Raw genomic sequence first — 14,110 nt, forward strand, 5'->3', positions numbered from 1 at the left:
GAAAAAGCTCCATTTAGATGAGTTTTGTAGATCTTAGCTTTCAGATGAGGCGTTACACTGGCCTACAGGATTTGGGTAAAGCTGAACTGGAGAAGATGCTCTCAGTTCAGGCGGGAGTTAAGAGGTTAAATTGACCCAAAATACCTTTATTTTTGATGTTCAAATTGAAATATTGGATAGAGCGAGGTTTAAATTCCTAGTTTTACTTTGTTGACATTAGAGATGTCAAAATTAAAGCAAAAACACATAAAGTCAGCGGCAGGTTCAGAAATCCAATGTTCAGAGCAAACCTTCTCCATTTTCGCATGATGATGGCATGACGTTGCCAAAGGAAGAGTCCCAAAAGAACTGGACGCTCCTCTAAACGTGCCTCTGTGCTGCTCAGGTCATGGACATCATCATGTACTGTATCGAAGGAGGTCTGGTGAAGAAGAAGGGCCTGCAGGAGTGCTTCCCCGCCATCACCAGGTACGTGCAACAGCAAGTCCAATTTAAGTCTTTAATACCAAGACACAATACTTTTGATGCCACAAATCTATGTATTTTCTTGTAACTTTATATTAACTCACTAACTGCCAGTCATTTTAAAATCAGAGAGCTCCCACTGCCAGAGGTTTTTCAGGATTTAGACTGTTTTTTCAAGACCCACAGAAAATTTTGGTCTAGGTCTATGTCAACACGAAACCCACCAAAAGAAAGATTAGACTCTCTTCTTTTATCTAAAAAAAAAGTTTGTTTGTACCTTTTTCCATTCTTTAATAATCGTCCGTAGAAAGTAGGTGAAATCCCCCCAAAAAACCGAAAGAGCAATGCTGCCACCTAGTGACTCAATAAAATAACTCGCTGTTCTTTTATCGAGTCACTAGGTGGCAGCATTAGGCGGCACAACTAAGATTTTAACTCCAGACACGCTCAAGGCTTTGCTGCGGCTGTTCCCATTGAAAAACCTAATTGACGTCTATAGACGTCAATGGCAGTCAATGAGTTAAGCAGAGGAATGAGGTAAAAGATGTGAAGTGAATGTGTTTGTTTTTATATTTTTGATGAATTAATGTTGCAAAAGAGTTTTAACAGTCTTCAATAATATCATTTATCGCAATGATGCAGTGTTAATTTTGACAACATAATTTAATTTAGTTTTAGTTTTAGTCTTTTGACGAAAATGTAATTCGATTTTAGTCTAGTTTTAGTTAAAAAAAATCTTCAATTTTAGTCTAGTTTTAGTCGACTAAAATTGCAAGTAAATTTAGTCGACTAAATTTAAGATGAATTTAGTCGACTTTGCATTGATAATATTCATTATAATCATATTTAATCCAGGTCCTCGGCTTCATGGAGCTGCTCCACATGAACAAAGCTCAGAGCTGTTCATTTGGCAGTGAGTCAATAGAAGTTTGGATGATTTTAGTCTCTCCTTTTCATTTCTATTTAGTCTTATTTTAGTCGACTAAAATATCTGGACATTTTAGTCACAGTTTTAGTCTCATGAGAAACTTTTATTTTAGTTTTAGTCCAATTTTAGTCGTCAAAAATATCACTTTGACTAAAATTAAGACTAAATATTTTAGCATGACTTTTTCCCATTTCACATGAGCTCGGACTGAGCTTTAGCCTCGATAGTTGTAGTGTCGCCTTTGTTACATAAGTTGAAAACAGTCCTATATTTCACATTGCAGCTCATTTAGCCTCAATCTGGAGGACATTGCGCAGGTATTGCACCAAAACGAGCAGTTCTTCCCCATTATGACACGTGCTAAACTCCGCTACTTGACGGAGCTAGCTAACGGTTGCTAAGGGGACAGGGCTTTTGCAAAAGATCAATTACAGCTACCTGTTTTTGGGTGTGATCTGGCAGTATATATTCCGAAATGGGCCATCGCTTTGCTTTGTCTGTATCGTTATGTAAGATCGTTCCGTAGTGAACAGTGCTCATTAAAGCTTCCGTCTGTGTCACAGGTTCTACATGGTGGGCTACTGTGACCGCAGCCACCGCATCGCCGTGGGCGCTCGGCAGGGCTCGGTGGCGCTGTACGACGTCCGCACCGGCAAATGTCAGGTACGCCGTGGCTTTGAGCGGGACTCGTGCTCGACTTTTCAGATTTATAAAGGAAAGTTCTTCATGGACCTGGTTAGGGTAGTTGTAGTTCTAAAAGTCACCTAAAGACAACCGTAAACACAATTATACTTAAGATTTTGAGAAACATTCACCCAGTTTTCATTAGTTTTGCATTTTTTGTGATGTTTATTGTTTCACTTCCTTATTGGGCACTGACAGGAAGTGACATACATAGACTGTTGCTGTGAAACCAGGTCAAATCAATGAGAAATTAGCGAGTCAGAATTTTATGGAACTTTCTCACTATCTCCTATGTCACTAACTTACTATCTCTACTGTGGTTGTCAAAAGGGGGTGTTAGAAATGCATAAGGAGTCAATTGGAACTTAATTTGTTTAGGGAAGGGCATGTTAATATGGGACCCATGCATGTAAACGCACCACATTGTAGCCATCCATCCATCCATCCATCCATCCATCTATCTATCTATCCTTTCCTTAATCCTTCCTTAATCCTTCTTCCTTCCTTAATCCTGCCTTCCTCCTTCATCCTTCCTTCCTTCATCCTTCCTTCCTTCATCCTTCCTTCATCCTTCCTTAATCCTTCCTTAATCCTTCTTCCTTCCTTCCTTAATCCTTCCTTCCTGAATCCTTCCTTCCTTCATCCTTCCTTAATCCTTCTTCCTTCATCCTTCCTTAATCCTTCTTCCTTCCTTAATCCTTCTTCCTTCCTTCCTTCCTTAATCCTTCTCCCTTCTTTCCTTCCTTCATCCTTCATCCTTCCTTAATCCTGCCTTCCTCCTTCATCCTTCCTTCCTTAATCCTTCCTTAATCCTTCTTCCTTCCTTCCTTAATCCTTCCTTCCTGAATCCTTCCTTCCTTCATCCTTCCTTCATCCTTCTTCCTTCTTCCTTCCTTCTTCCTTCCTTCCTTCATCCTTCCTTCCTTAATCCATCCTTCATCCTTCCTTCCTTAATCCTTCTCCCTTCTTTCCTTCCTTCATCCTTCATCCTTCCTTAATCCTTCTTCCTTCCTTAATCCTTCTTCCTTCCTTCATCCTTCATCCTTCCTTCCTTCCTTAATCCTTCCTTCATCCTTCTTCCTTCCTTCCTTCCTTAATCCTTCTTCCTTCCTTCATCCTTCATCCTTCCTTCATCCTTCATCCTTCCTTAATCCTTCTTCCTTCCTTCATCCTTCTTCCTTCCTTCATCCTTCATCCTTCCTTCATCCTTCATCCTTCCTTAATCCTTCTTCCTTCCTTAATCCTTCCTTAATCCTTCTTCCTTCCTTCCTTAATCCTTCCTTCCTGAATCCTTCCTTCCTTCATCCTTCCTTAATCCTTCTTCCTTCATCCTTCCTTAATCCTTCTTCCTTCCTTAATCCTTCTTCCTTCCTTCCTTCCTTAATCCTTCTCCCTTCTTTCCTTCCTTCATCCTTCATCCTTCCTTAATCCTGCCTTCCTCCTTCATCCTTCCTTCCTTAATCCTTCCTTAATCCTTCTTCCTTCCTTCCTTAATCCTTCCTTCCTGAATCCTTCCTTCCTTCATCCTTCCTTCATCCTTCTTCCTTCCTTCTTCCTTCCTTCCTTCATCCTTCCTTCCTTAATCCATCCTTCATCCTTCCTTCCTTAATCCTTCTCCCTTCTTTCCTTCCTTCATCCTTCCTTAATCCTTCTTCCTTCCTTAATCCTTCTTCCTTCCTTCATCCTTCATCCTTCCTTCCTTCCTTAATCCTTCCTTCATCCTTCTTCCTTCCTTCCTTCCTTAATCCTTCTTCCTTCCTTCATCCTTCATCCTTCCTTCATCCTTCATCCTTCCTTAATCCTTCTTCCTTCCTTCATCCTTCTTCCTTCCTTCCTTCATCCTTCTTCCTTCCTTCCTTCATCCTTCCTTCCTTAATCCTTCCTTCCTTAATCCATCCTTCATCCTTCCTTCCTTAATCCTTCTCCCTTCTTTCCTTCCTTCATCCTTCATCCTTCCTTAATCCTTCTTCCTTCCTTCATCCTTCTTCCTTCCTTCCTTCCTTAATCCTTCTTCCTTCCTTCATCCTTCATCCTTCCTTCCTTCATCCTTTCTTCCTTCATCCTTCCTTCCTTCCTTCCTTCCTTCCTTCCTTCCTTCCTTCCTTAATCCTTCCTTCCTTCCTTCCTTCCTTCCTTCCTTCCTTCCTTCCTTCCTTCCTTCCTTAATCCTTCCTTCCTTCCTTCCTTCCTTCCACGAGGCCTCCTCCCAATAGGACATGCCTGGAACACCTCCCGGGTAACTGAGCTCCTCACCCTGTGAAGGACACACTCAAATCGGCCGCTTGCATCCCCGATCTCATCCTTTCGGTCATTACCCAGATCTCACGACCATAGGTGAGGGTCGGAAAGTAGATCGATCGGTAAATCGAGAGCTTTCCTCCCTGACTCAGCTCCCTCTTCACCACAACAGTCCGATACAGCGACCGCATGGAACCCTTCCAGCTCTGAAGCACGAACAAAACATCTCTTCACAGAGGCCTCTAAAGCCCCATAAAGTTGAATTAGCTCAGTGTGGGCGGTTTGAGGTCAGCTCCTGCTCCGACCGAGGGAAAGAGTCGTGTCTGTATGTGGTTAACGCTGTGAATTCACTTCAAATAAAGCCGAGGTGTGGAGTGTTGCCGGCCGCACAGCTGTTGCCAGGGGGCTGAGTTATTGTCACTGGTTCACGTGTTCCTAATTGAATCGGAGCTCTGTGCCTTCACACTGCAGCTGCCGCACGTTATTGCCTGACGGTCCCTGGAGCAAGAGACTGTTTCTCTCGCTATTTTCAGAATATCAGACAGTCCCTATCTGGATTCAACTTGGCAAATGTATAAGGGTTGGTACGTTTGTCTTAGCAAAGCTCAAACCTGAATTTAAATATGTTGGTGTTACCTTGGACTTCACATTATCTTTTAAAAATATTTTCATTTGCTGTTCTTGCCATTGCAGAACATCCACGGACACAAAGGGCCCATCACAGCCGTGTCCTTCGCTCCGGACGGGCGCTACCTGGCCACCTACTCCAACGCAGACAGCCATATCTCCTTCTGGCAGGTAATGTACCCACTGTGCCATATGTAAGGATTAAACAACGAGGAGCCGTGCATTAGGCGGTTATAATGCACGAGCGGAGTGGTGCATTATAACCGTCTTTTTCCTCACGTCATCACATTTTTTTTCCATCGTTTTTTGTTGGGTGTTCAACTCATTTTTTAATCTTTTTGTCATTTTTTTTGTCATTTTTTTTGGTCATTTTTTTGGTCATTTTTTTGGTCATTTTTTGTCACATTTTTGTCATTTTTTATCACATTTTTGTCACATTTTTGTTATTTTTTTTATCACATTTTTGTCAAATTTTTATCACATTTTTGTCACATTTTTGTCATTTTTTTGTCAAATTTTTATCACATTTTTGTTATTTTTTTTTAATCACATTTAATTCACAAGTCTTTTTCCTCACGTCATCACATTTTTTTTTCCATCATTTTTTTGTTGGGTATTCAACTCATTTTAGTCATTTTTTTGTCATTTTTTTGTCATTTTTTGTCACTTTTTTGTCATTTTTTATCACATTTTTGTCATTATTTTGTCTAATTTTTATCACATTTTTGTTATTTTTAGTCACATTTTTGTCATTTTTTTGTCAAATTTTTATCACATTTTTGTCATTTTTTTTATCACATTTTTGTGATTTTTAGGTCACATTTTTGTCATTTTTTCGTCAATTTCTTGTCAATTTCTTGTGACCTTTTTGTGACATTTTTGCCACTTTTTCATCAATTTTTCGTCACTTTTTGGTCAATGTTTTCTCACTTTTTTGTCCCATTTCCATCATTGTTTTCGTCTCAGAAGCTTTTGGACTGGGGTAAAGCCAAACTGGAGAAAATGTGCTCGGTTCAGGTGGGAGTTAAGGGGTTAATGCCATGTTTAATGCCCAAATCGTTCTACATTTTAATCGCCACATAATTAATGCCTTAGGATTTGCAACATGGTAATTTTAAGCCAAAACTGCAGCTGAACATGTGTTATTTTATTGATCTTAACCCTTCTGGAAAAAAGGTGTGAAAATGGCAACAAAACTGAGACGAAAACAATGATGGAAATGTGACAATAAAGTGACAAAAAATGGATGAAAAAGTGGCAAAAACGTGACAAAAAAATGATAAAAATGTAACAAAAAAATGACAAAAATATGACGAAAATGTGACAAAAATGTGACAAAAAAATGACAAAAATGTGACAAAAAAATTACAAAAATTTGACAAAAAATTTACAAAAAAATTACAAAGAAGTTACAAAAATGAGTTGAATACCCAACAAAAAAAATCTCATGACGTGAGGAAAAAGATCCTCTCGGTTCAGGCGCGAGTTAAGAGGCTAAAAGTGTTTGTGCGATGTAATAATTACCCAATCAATTTAGATTTAATGCCAGTTTGACATTTAAGGCTTTGTTTTAGGGTAATCTCATTGAATTCGTGATTATAACGCGGGGCGGATGATTTCCCCGTGACCCGTGTGACCCCTGTGACCCGTGTGGCCTCTCCCCAGATGAACACCAGTCTGCTGGGCAGCATCGGCATGCTGAACTCGGCTCCCCAGCTGCGCTGCATCAAGACGTACCAGGTGCCCCCCGTACAGCCCGCCTCCCCCGGCTCGCAGAACCACCTCAAACTGGCCCGCCTCATCTGGACGTCCAACCGCAACGTCATCCTCATGGCCCACGATGGCAAGGAACACCGCTTCATGGTCTGAGCCGCCCCGGGGCCCCTGTCGCCGCTGTAAACACTGGTGGAGCTTCACATGGGACGCTTTGGCATGTTTCTGTTTGACATGTTCCCAAAGGTGTTATGGACCTGACGTTTTCACTAGATGTCGGTAACAGCGGTGGAGAAGTTACACCATCAATGTCCATGTATTATTTGTACTTAAGAGTTTACTGAGGGCATGATGTTATTTATATTTTACCAAACCATTTCTACACTGTATTGTTTTTTTTAGGGATGCACCGATCTGATAGACTGCTTACCTCATCAGTGACATCATCAGCTGGAGACAGGAAGTGAGCAAGAGAAATAGGATTTAACTAAAACTAGCGATTGTAAGTGTAAAACCACGACTAAAAAATGTGGTCCTTAAGGTGCAAGAACAAGAGGAACAGTTAGACGTTTGATTATCGTTACTATGACAACAGCTACAATAGATACAGACGGCGTCTCGTCATAGAAGAGGGCGTGGCTTTGCCGAGGGGGAAAATAGAATATTTAGAGAAACACAATTTTTCACTCTTTTTAGCCATTTTCTGGTGGAATATGAACTTCTTTATCACATAAATAAAGTCAAGTGTAAATCGGGCCCATATGGATGTTTTCTCACAGCAGATTGTTCAGTAGAAGTGAAAAAACGGCAGTTGTAGCTAGCGCTAGCTAACCGTTAGCATTAGCCCGATGCTAACATGTAGCATCATGTTAGCATTCTCCGTTTTTTAAGTATTTATGGGCTGTTGAACCACTTTGCTCCTCCCCATGTCTTTGTATCATTATTTAGTAGAAACTATATTCATAATTCAGCATTTATTAAAGTAGTTTTTGAATAATTAGAGAAAATTAACATTTTTTTCAAAATTGTTTTCCCCCTTAACTGTTTTAAAAAATGACCATATATGGGCGATTCCAGAGATGCCGTCTGTATCTATGGAAATATGTAGGAATCTAGCTTTCCGCCTCCAGCTAAACCCGGAATATTTACAAACAATTAAAGGGTCTATATCTACAGACTCTGGAGTTGTCCATATATGGTCACTTTCTCTAATTATTCAAAAATTACTTCAACAAATGCAGAATTATGAATATAGTTTTCTACTAAATAAAGAAACAAAGACATGGGGAGGAGTAAAGTGGTTCAACAGCCCATAAATACATGAATAACGGAGAATGCTAACATGATGCTACATGTTAGCACCGGGCTAATGCTAACCGTTAGCTAGCATTAGCAACAACTGCAGTTTTTTTCGCTTCTACAAAACAATCTGCTGTGATAAAATATCCATATGGGCCCGATTTACACTTGACTTTATTTATATGATGAATAAGTTCATATTCCACCAGAAAATGTTTAAAAAGACTGGAACATTGTGCTTCCCAAAAGATTCTATTTTCCCCCTCGGTGAAGCCACGCCCCCTTCTATGACGAGATGCCGTCTGTATCTACACTGGTATCAGATATCGCTGATACGGGAGAAAAAAATATCCGAAACCGACACCTGATTTGGCTCTCGCTGCTTTAAAAACACAGCTTTCACCGTGAAGTGAATATGGGCATTTCGAAGGGCAGAACCAGGAGAATTCAACCTTCTAGCAACAGTATGTTAAAGCTAGCGGTAGCATGCTAGTCCTAGCGGGAACTAATCAAGGCTGGGACAGAAACTATGACAAAAATACCTAATGTAGGTCCATAAGATCAAATCGGCCACTGCTGGAGCGGTTTTTTAGTTCATGAAATGCTGTTAAAGATAAACTAACATGTTTTTAATGCACAAGCTGTAATGATCAGACACTTTATATTAATCTAACCTAAAGCCTGTCGTAAACCCAAGGATATTCAGAGTAGAAAAGTCCAGTGATCCTTGATAAATGCTTTTCCTTTAGTTTATTAATTGATCTGTAACATAATGACAAGAAAAGATCAGACTTTATTGATCTTAAAATGGAGAAAAGGGACCACTTCATTATTTAACTCGGAGAAAGACGCTAATATCGGATATCGGCAGATGCTCGGATCGGTATCGGAAGCAAAAAAAAGCTGGATCGTTGCATCTCTTAATTGTTTTACACACTTAATAGTTTTTTTTCAGAACAGGACCAAAACCAAATTGGATTCGAGTCACGCGCACTTTGGATGTTTCGGGCTGAATGTGAAAGAGAAAATGGAAAATATGGGAACATTCTGAAGTTTTCGCATCCCCACAAATTACATCAACACGCATGAACATCAATATCTGGTTAAAATGTACTGTCGATGGCTTTCCTCTGGTTCATCCACACATGATCTCACCCTCCTCTGTACAGTATTTAATTCACCTCCTCCTCCTTGTGAAATAGAGCTCCGAAAAATGAAGAAAAAGCTAGTGGACGAAGCGAGGGTGGGCTAACTGATGCTCGTTCATGCTAGCAATTTGTATGGGATTTTTTGGAGCCAGCTTAAAACGAGAGGCTTCGATCTATTTATGGGGTGGGTGGGATTATTATTTATGTCGTAGACGAACACTTGTGAGGTGGAGTATGTCCGTTTTGCCCCCGTAACATTCCCGTCAGGCCCCGCCCCCCCCCCCCGATACCGCGCTTCGACGCCGTACCGTGTTGTGCGTAGTAGCCGTGCAGTGATGCTTTTTCGTGTTGTATATTTGAAGATGTAGAGTTCTATTTTAGCGCGAGAGGCTGAAGGATAGAGGTGTTTTGTTTCCGTCGTGGTCCTCTGCATGGTTGTAAATCGTGGCGGTTTTACGTGTACATTAAACGCATCGTGATGATGATGATAATAAACTTGTAAATGTGCTGTGGGATGTTGTGCCGGGTGAGTTTGTTCAAAGCTCCTCTGGAACCTTCAGGATTCAGTCGCTGAGACCCGCACTGTTCGGGAGACTCCAGAGGCACCAGCAGCTTCAAATACATGTCTGCGGTTTTGTAGCAGCTGTTCTCTTAATCTGATGTGTTTGTCCATCAGAAACCGTCTCTTATCAGTACGATGATTACGCTTCATCTTTCATGAAATATCAAAGGTTTTCATACCTAGTCCAAGAAATTCAACTATTTCACGCTTTTCATCAGCAGAAAGATCCTTTTTCTTTCCCATATTGCTTGAAAATGTTGGTCTGTTTATTAAAGTGGAACATCCTTTTTCAGTAGTTTTTCCCTTAAGGGGAGACACTACAGGCAACATTTTTTTTCAGTTTTCAGGTTTTGGGCCAAATCGGTCTCTGAACATACAAGCTTTCACCCGGAAACAGAAAATATGCCAAATCTTCACAATAACATGTTTAAATATTGCGCTGATTCAATGTTCCCCCATAGACTTATATGGGAGAACGCAATTTCAAGGGCCTTTTTTCTCAAAACACATGTTTCTGTCATTGTGGCGACACTATGTCCACGTCAGTCGGACCTAAAGACTTCACATTTTCCAGCCTTGGACTGAACAATATTTGGAAGATTTTTTCAGAGGGATTTTTTATTATTTAATCCCTTAAGCCCCATTTATTGAGTTTTGAATGTCAAAAAATAAGGCGAAAATTACATTTTTACAAATTTTTCCACTAAAAAAACAGCTTATTTTAAAATTAAGCAAGAAATCCTAAATCCCCTCAGAGAAAGGCTTGGCAACTCATTAATCAATAAAATGAAACCATAAATTTGAATGTAGCTCTATCCATTATTCAGATTTCGTCGCCGAAAAGATGGGAAATTTGGGGCATTTTTAGGCATAAAACACCTTGTTCTTATATGAAAAGATAAAATGACAGAAAACTTGCAATGTATTTTTTTCCTCACATTTATGCCAGTGATCGACAGCAACAGTTTCAAATTGATATCTGTAAATATACATTTTTTCCCTATTCACCTGCAGTGTCTCGCCTTAACTGGGTCTAATTGACAACTGATCAACTGATGAGATTGATGTCAGTGATTCAAAGAGCCCTGAGACACAATACCATCCATGAGTTTCATTGACAAACTTTTTTTTTTATATTTTTTTTTACCTTTTTCACACTGAAATATAATTTGTGTAATAATTTGGAACGCGGTGTAGGTATAGCCACAAGACTCTGTAGTCCAAATGTGACTCCAAACTCTCCAGTCTTGGACATAGCAAGATTTTAAAGGAATAGACCACCGTTTTTCCACACTGAGATATGTTCTTACCTTAGCTTTGACGAGTTCTTTAGGACCTGTCTGATCTTCAGTCACGTAAACACAGCACAGACGGTGTTAGCATTTAGCCTTTAGCCTTTAGCTACCAAGCTCTTCCACGTTTTCCCTATTTAAATATGGTTACGTGAAGTGTTACACTACAAAGTATAATTACACAAAATTAAACAATGTGGATTTTCTAAGCGGATAAAAGGGGGAACTATATTGTAAGGCGTAATAATACCAGGAGTAGTTCGAAATCCGCGCAGTAAACTTCACTTTACTGCGCGGATGCCACAGTAAAGTAATAACAGTTAAAATGTTTGAGCTAGTAGATGGTTAATTCTGCAGTTACTTTTATGTCACTCACCTGTAATGGGAAAAGAAATGGCAAATTCAATCATGTAAATTTGATTTTCTGAACAAGGAACAAAATTGGAGACTTTTCTCTGAGTGCTGCAATGCCTTTGTTTAACCACAAGGTTTTGCTCTAGTCCCATACGGATCAAATGGAAGTATTAAGTTCTGAGTCGAGCTGTGTCAATCCGAGAATGGAATCTCAAATTCAAATTAATCGCAAATACCAAAACTAAAAACACCATGTAACAAATAAAATGTGTGGAAAATTACAATTTCTTTGTGGCAAAAATTTCCCATGTTCCCTTTTCCCCTGTATTTTCTTTTTGAGTTGAGCTGTATGCCACTTACACAGAAGTTCGGGATACAATTCTTAATGAAGTCCTACTGTACTACTGAAGTGTACTACTTTGACATAGGCATTGTTAAAGAATAAAGGTAAGTACAACATTTTTTTTTTTTAAGAAACTTTAGTTATTACATTCAATACATCTACTTGAGTAATATTGTAATGAAATATATTTACTCTTGAGTCACTTGTGCCACTGTGAGTACATTTCAAAGCAACAAAAGCTTCAAGTTTACTTAAAATAAACTCCATTTGTGTTTCATGACCCTTTTCCCTCAAAAATATATTTTTTAAATGTATTTTCATGTTTTAATATTGGGATTTGCAGGTTATGACAACAAACTCGCTACTTTTTACTTTGTTTTAACGTTACTTGTTACTGTTACTTTGGCTACTCTTGTAACTGAGAGCTACAGCGATCACTTTAGACTAAATCCTTATATAGCCGGCTGCATATATGGTTTGACCCCAAAAAAAATTGCTACAAAAGGTTTTTCCAATGGTTTTCTGTAGTATCAGGTGTGCTTATTAACATACTAAAAGTCTACCAAAATCTGACCACTGGAAAGGTCTAATTTTCAAGATGGCGTCCAAGAGGGAGGCGAGATCCTTCAAATGCCTATTACTCCTTTATTATTCATCCTAGACAAGTCCTTTTGGTGTCTAACCCCATGTTTTGGGTGTCTAGGAATCCAATGGGCTTTTTCAAATTGGAGTCACATGATCACATAATTGTGAAATATAAATCGTGGACAAAGACTCTATATATTAACATTAGCGAGTTTGTCACGGCAACGGCACACATTTTCAACGCAACCTTACATTGCTTCCCAGAGGCTTAGAGGGGCATGGATGGGCTCATTTTAAAGCCCCGCCCCTCTTCTTCCCAACGCAATAAAAGGTAAGTACTTTTAGTATGTTAATAAGCACACCTGATACTACAGAAAACCATTGAAAAAACCTTTTGTAGCAATTTTTTGGGGGTTAGGTGTTTTTTTTTTAATCATATATGCAACCGCCTATATATTCAACAACCATTTGTAAGGAAAATGCAAACGGCCATTTTACACTATACAGGGTTGGCCATATGACAGATTCTGTTTTGTTTTTGGTCTCGGCTTAGCGTTCGATGGCGATGGCGGGTCCAAAAACAAGGATTAGAAAGAGATGCATCACAGACAGTCGACCCTGCAGATACATGTAAACTCTTATTTAAATAATGACGTTTTTGTTCCTAAGAATGACATCACTTTACTGGGTATTTGAGTTTGCCTTGACATTGTTAAAAAAAAAATATAATAATAATAATAATAGTAATAGTAGTGGTAGTGGTGGTAGTGGTAATGTGATGGTAGTAGTGGTAGTAGTAGTAGTGGTAGTAGTAGTGGTAGTGGTAATGTGATGGTAGTAGTTGTAGTAGTAGTAGTGGTAGTGGTAATGTGATGGTAGTAGTTGTAGTAGTAGTAGTGGTAGTGGTAATGTGATGGTAGTAGTGGTAGTAGTAGTAGTGGTAGTGGTAATGTGATGGTAGTAGTGGTAGTAGTAGTAGTAGTAATGGTAATAGTAATGGTAGTAGTAGTAGTGGTAGTGGTAATAGTAATGGTAGTAGTAGTGGTAGTAGTAGTAGTGGTAGTGGTAATAGTAATGGTAATAGTAATGGTAGTAGTAGTAGTGGTAGTGGTAATAGTAATGGTAATAGTAATGGTAGTAGTAGTAGTGGTAGTAGTAGTAATAATAGTAGTGGTAGTAGTGGTAATAATAGTAGTGGTAATAATAGTGGTAGTAGTGGTAATAATAGTAGTGGTAGTAGTAGTAGTAGTGGTAGTAGTGGTAATAATAGTAGTGGTAGTAGTAGTAGTAGTGGTAGTAGTGGTAGTGGTAGTAGTGGTAATAATAGTAGTAGTAGTAGTAGTAGTAGTGGTAGTAGTGGTAATAATAGTAGTGGTAGTAGTAGTAGTAGTGGTAGTAGTGGTAATAATAGTAGTGGTAGTAGTAGTAGTAGTAGTAGTAGTGGTAGTAGTGGTAATAATAGTAGTAGTAGTAGTAGTAGTAGTGGTAGTAGTGGTAATAATAGTAGTGGTAGTAGTAGTAGTAGTGGTAGTAGTGGTAATAATAGTAGTGGTAGTAGTAGTAGTAGTGGTAGTAGTGGTAATAATAGTAGTGGTAGTAGTAGTAGTAGTGGTAATAATAGTAGTGGTAGTAGTAGTAATAATAGTAGTGGTAGTAGTAGTAGTAGTAGTAGTAGTAGTAGTAGTGGTAGTAGTGGTAATAATAGTAGTGGTAGTAGTAGTAGTAGTGGTAGTAGTGGTAATAATAGTAGTGGTAGTAGTAGTAGTAGTGGTAGTAGTGGTAATAATAGTAGTGGTAGTAGTAGTAGTAGTGGTAGTAGTGGTAATAATAGTAGTGGTAGTAGTAGTAGTAGTGGTAGTAGTAATAATAGTA

The 14,110-nt window shown here is 39.1% G+C and overlaps 1 protein-coding gene across 2 annotated transcripts in view; it reads left to right on the forward strand.

Annotated features, from left to right (window-relative positions):
• Positions 1-6,934, forward strand: part of wdr7 (WD repeat domain 7) — a 47,812-nt gene extending 40,878 nt beyond the window's left edge. For both annotated transcript variants that reach the window (XM_079581224.1, XM_079581225.1), the window contains 4 exons: positions 386-468; positions 1,957-2,056; positions 5,009-5,113; positions 6,608-6,934. In XM_079581224.1, the coding sequence (XP_079437350.1) occupies positions 386-468; positions 1,957-2,056; positions 5,009-5,113; positions 6,608-6,811 (492 nt within the window). In that variant the 3' untranslated portion in view covers positions 6,812-6,934. The remainder of the gene's footprint in view (positions 1-385; positions 469-1,956; positions 2,057-5,008; positions 5,114-6,607) is intronic.
• The last annotated feature ends 7,176 nt before the right edge of the window (positions 6,935-14,110 follow it).

This window comes from Gobius niger, assembly GCF_951799975.1.
Source record: "Gobius niger genome assembly, chromosome: 22".
Taxonomy (NCBI): Eukaryota; Metazoa; Chordata; class Actinopteri; order Gobiiformes; family Gobiidae; genus Gobius; species Gobius niger.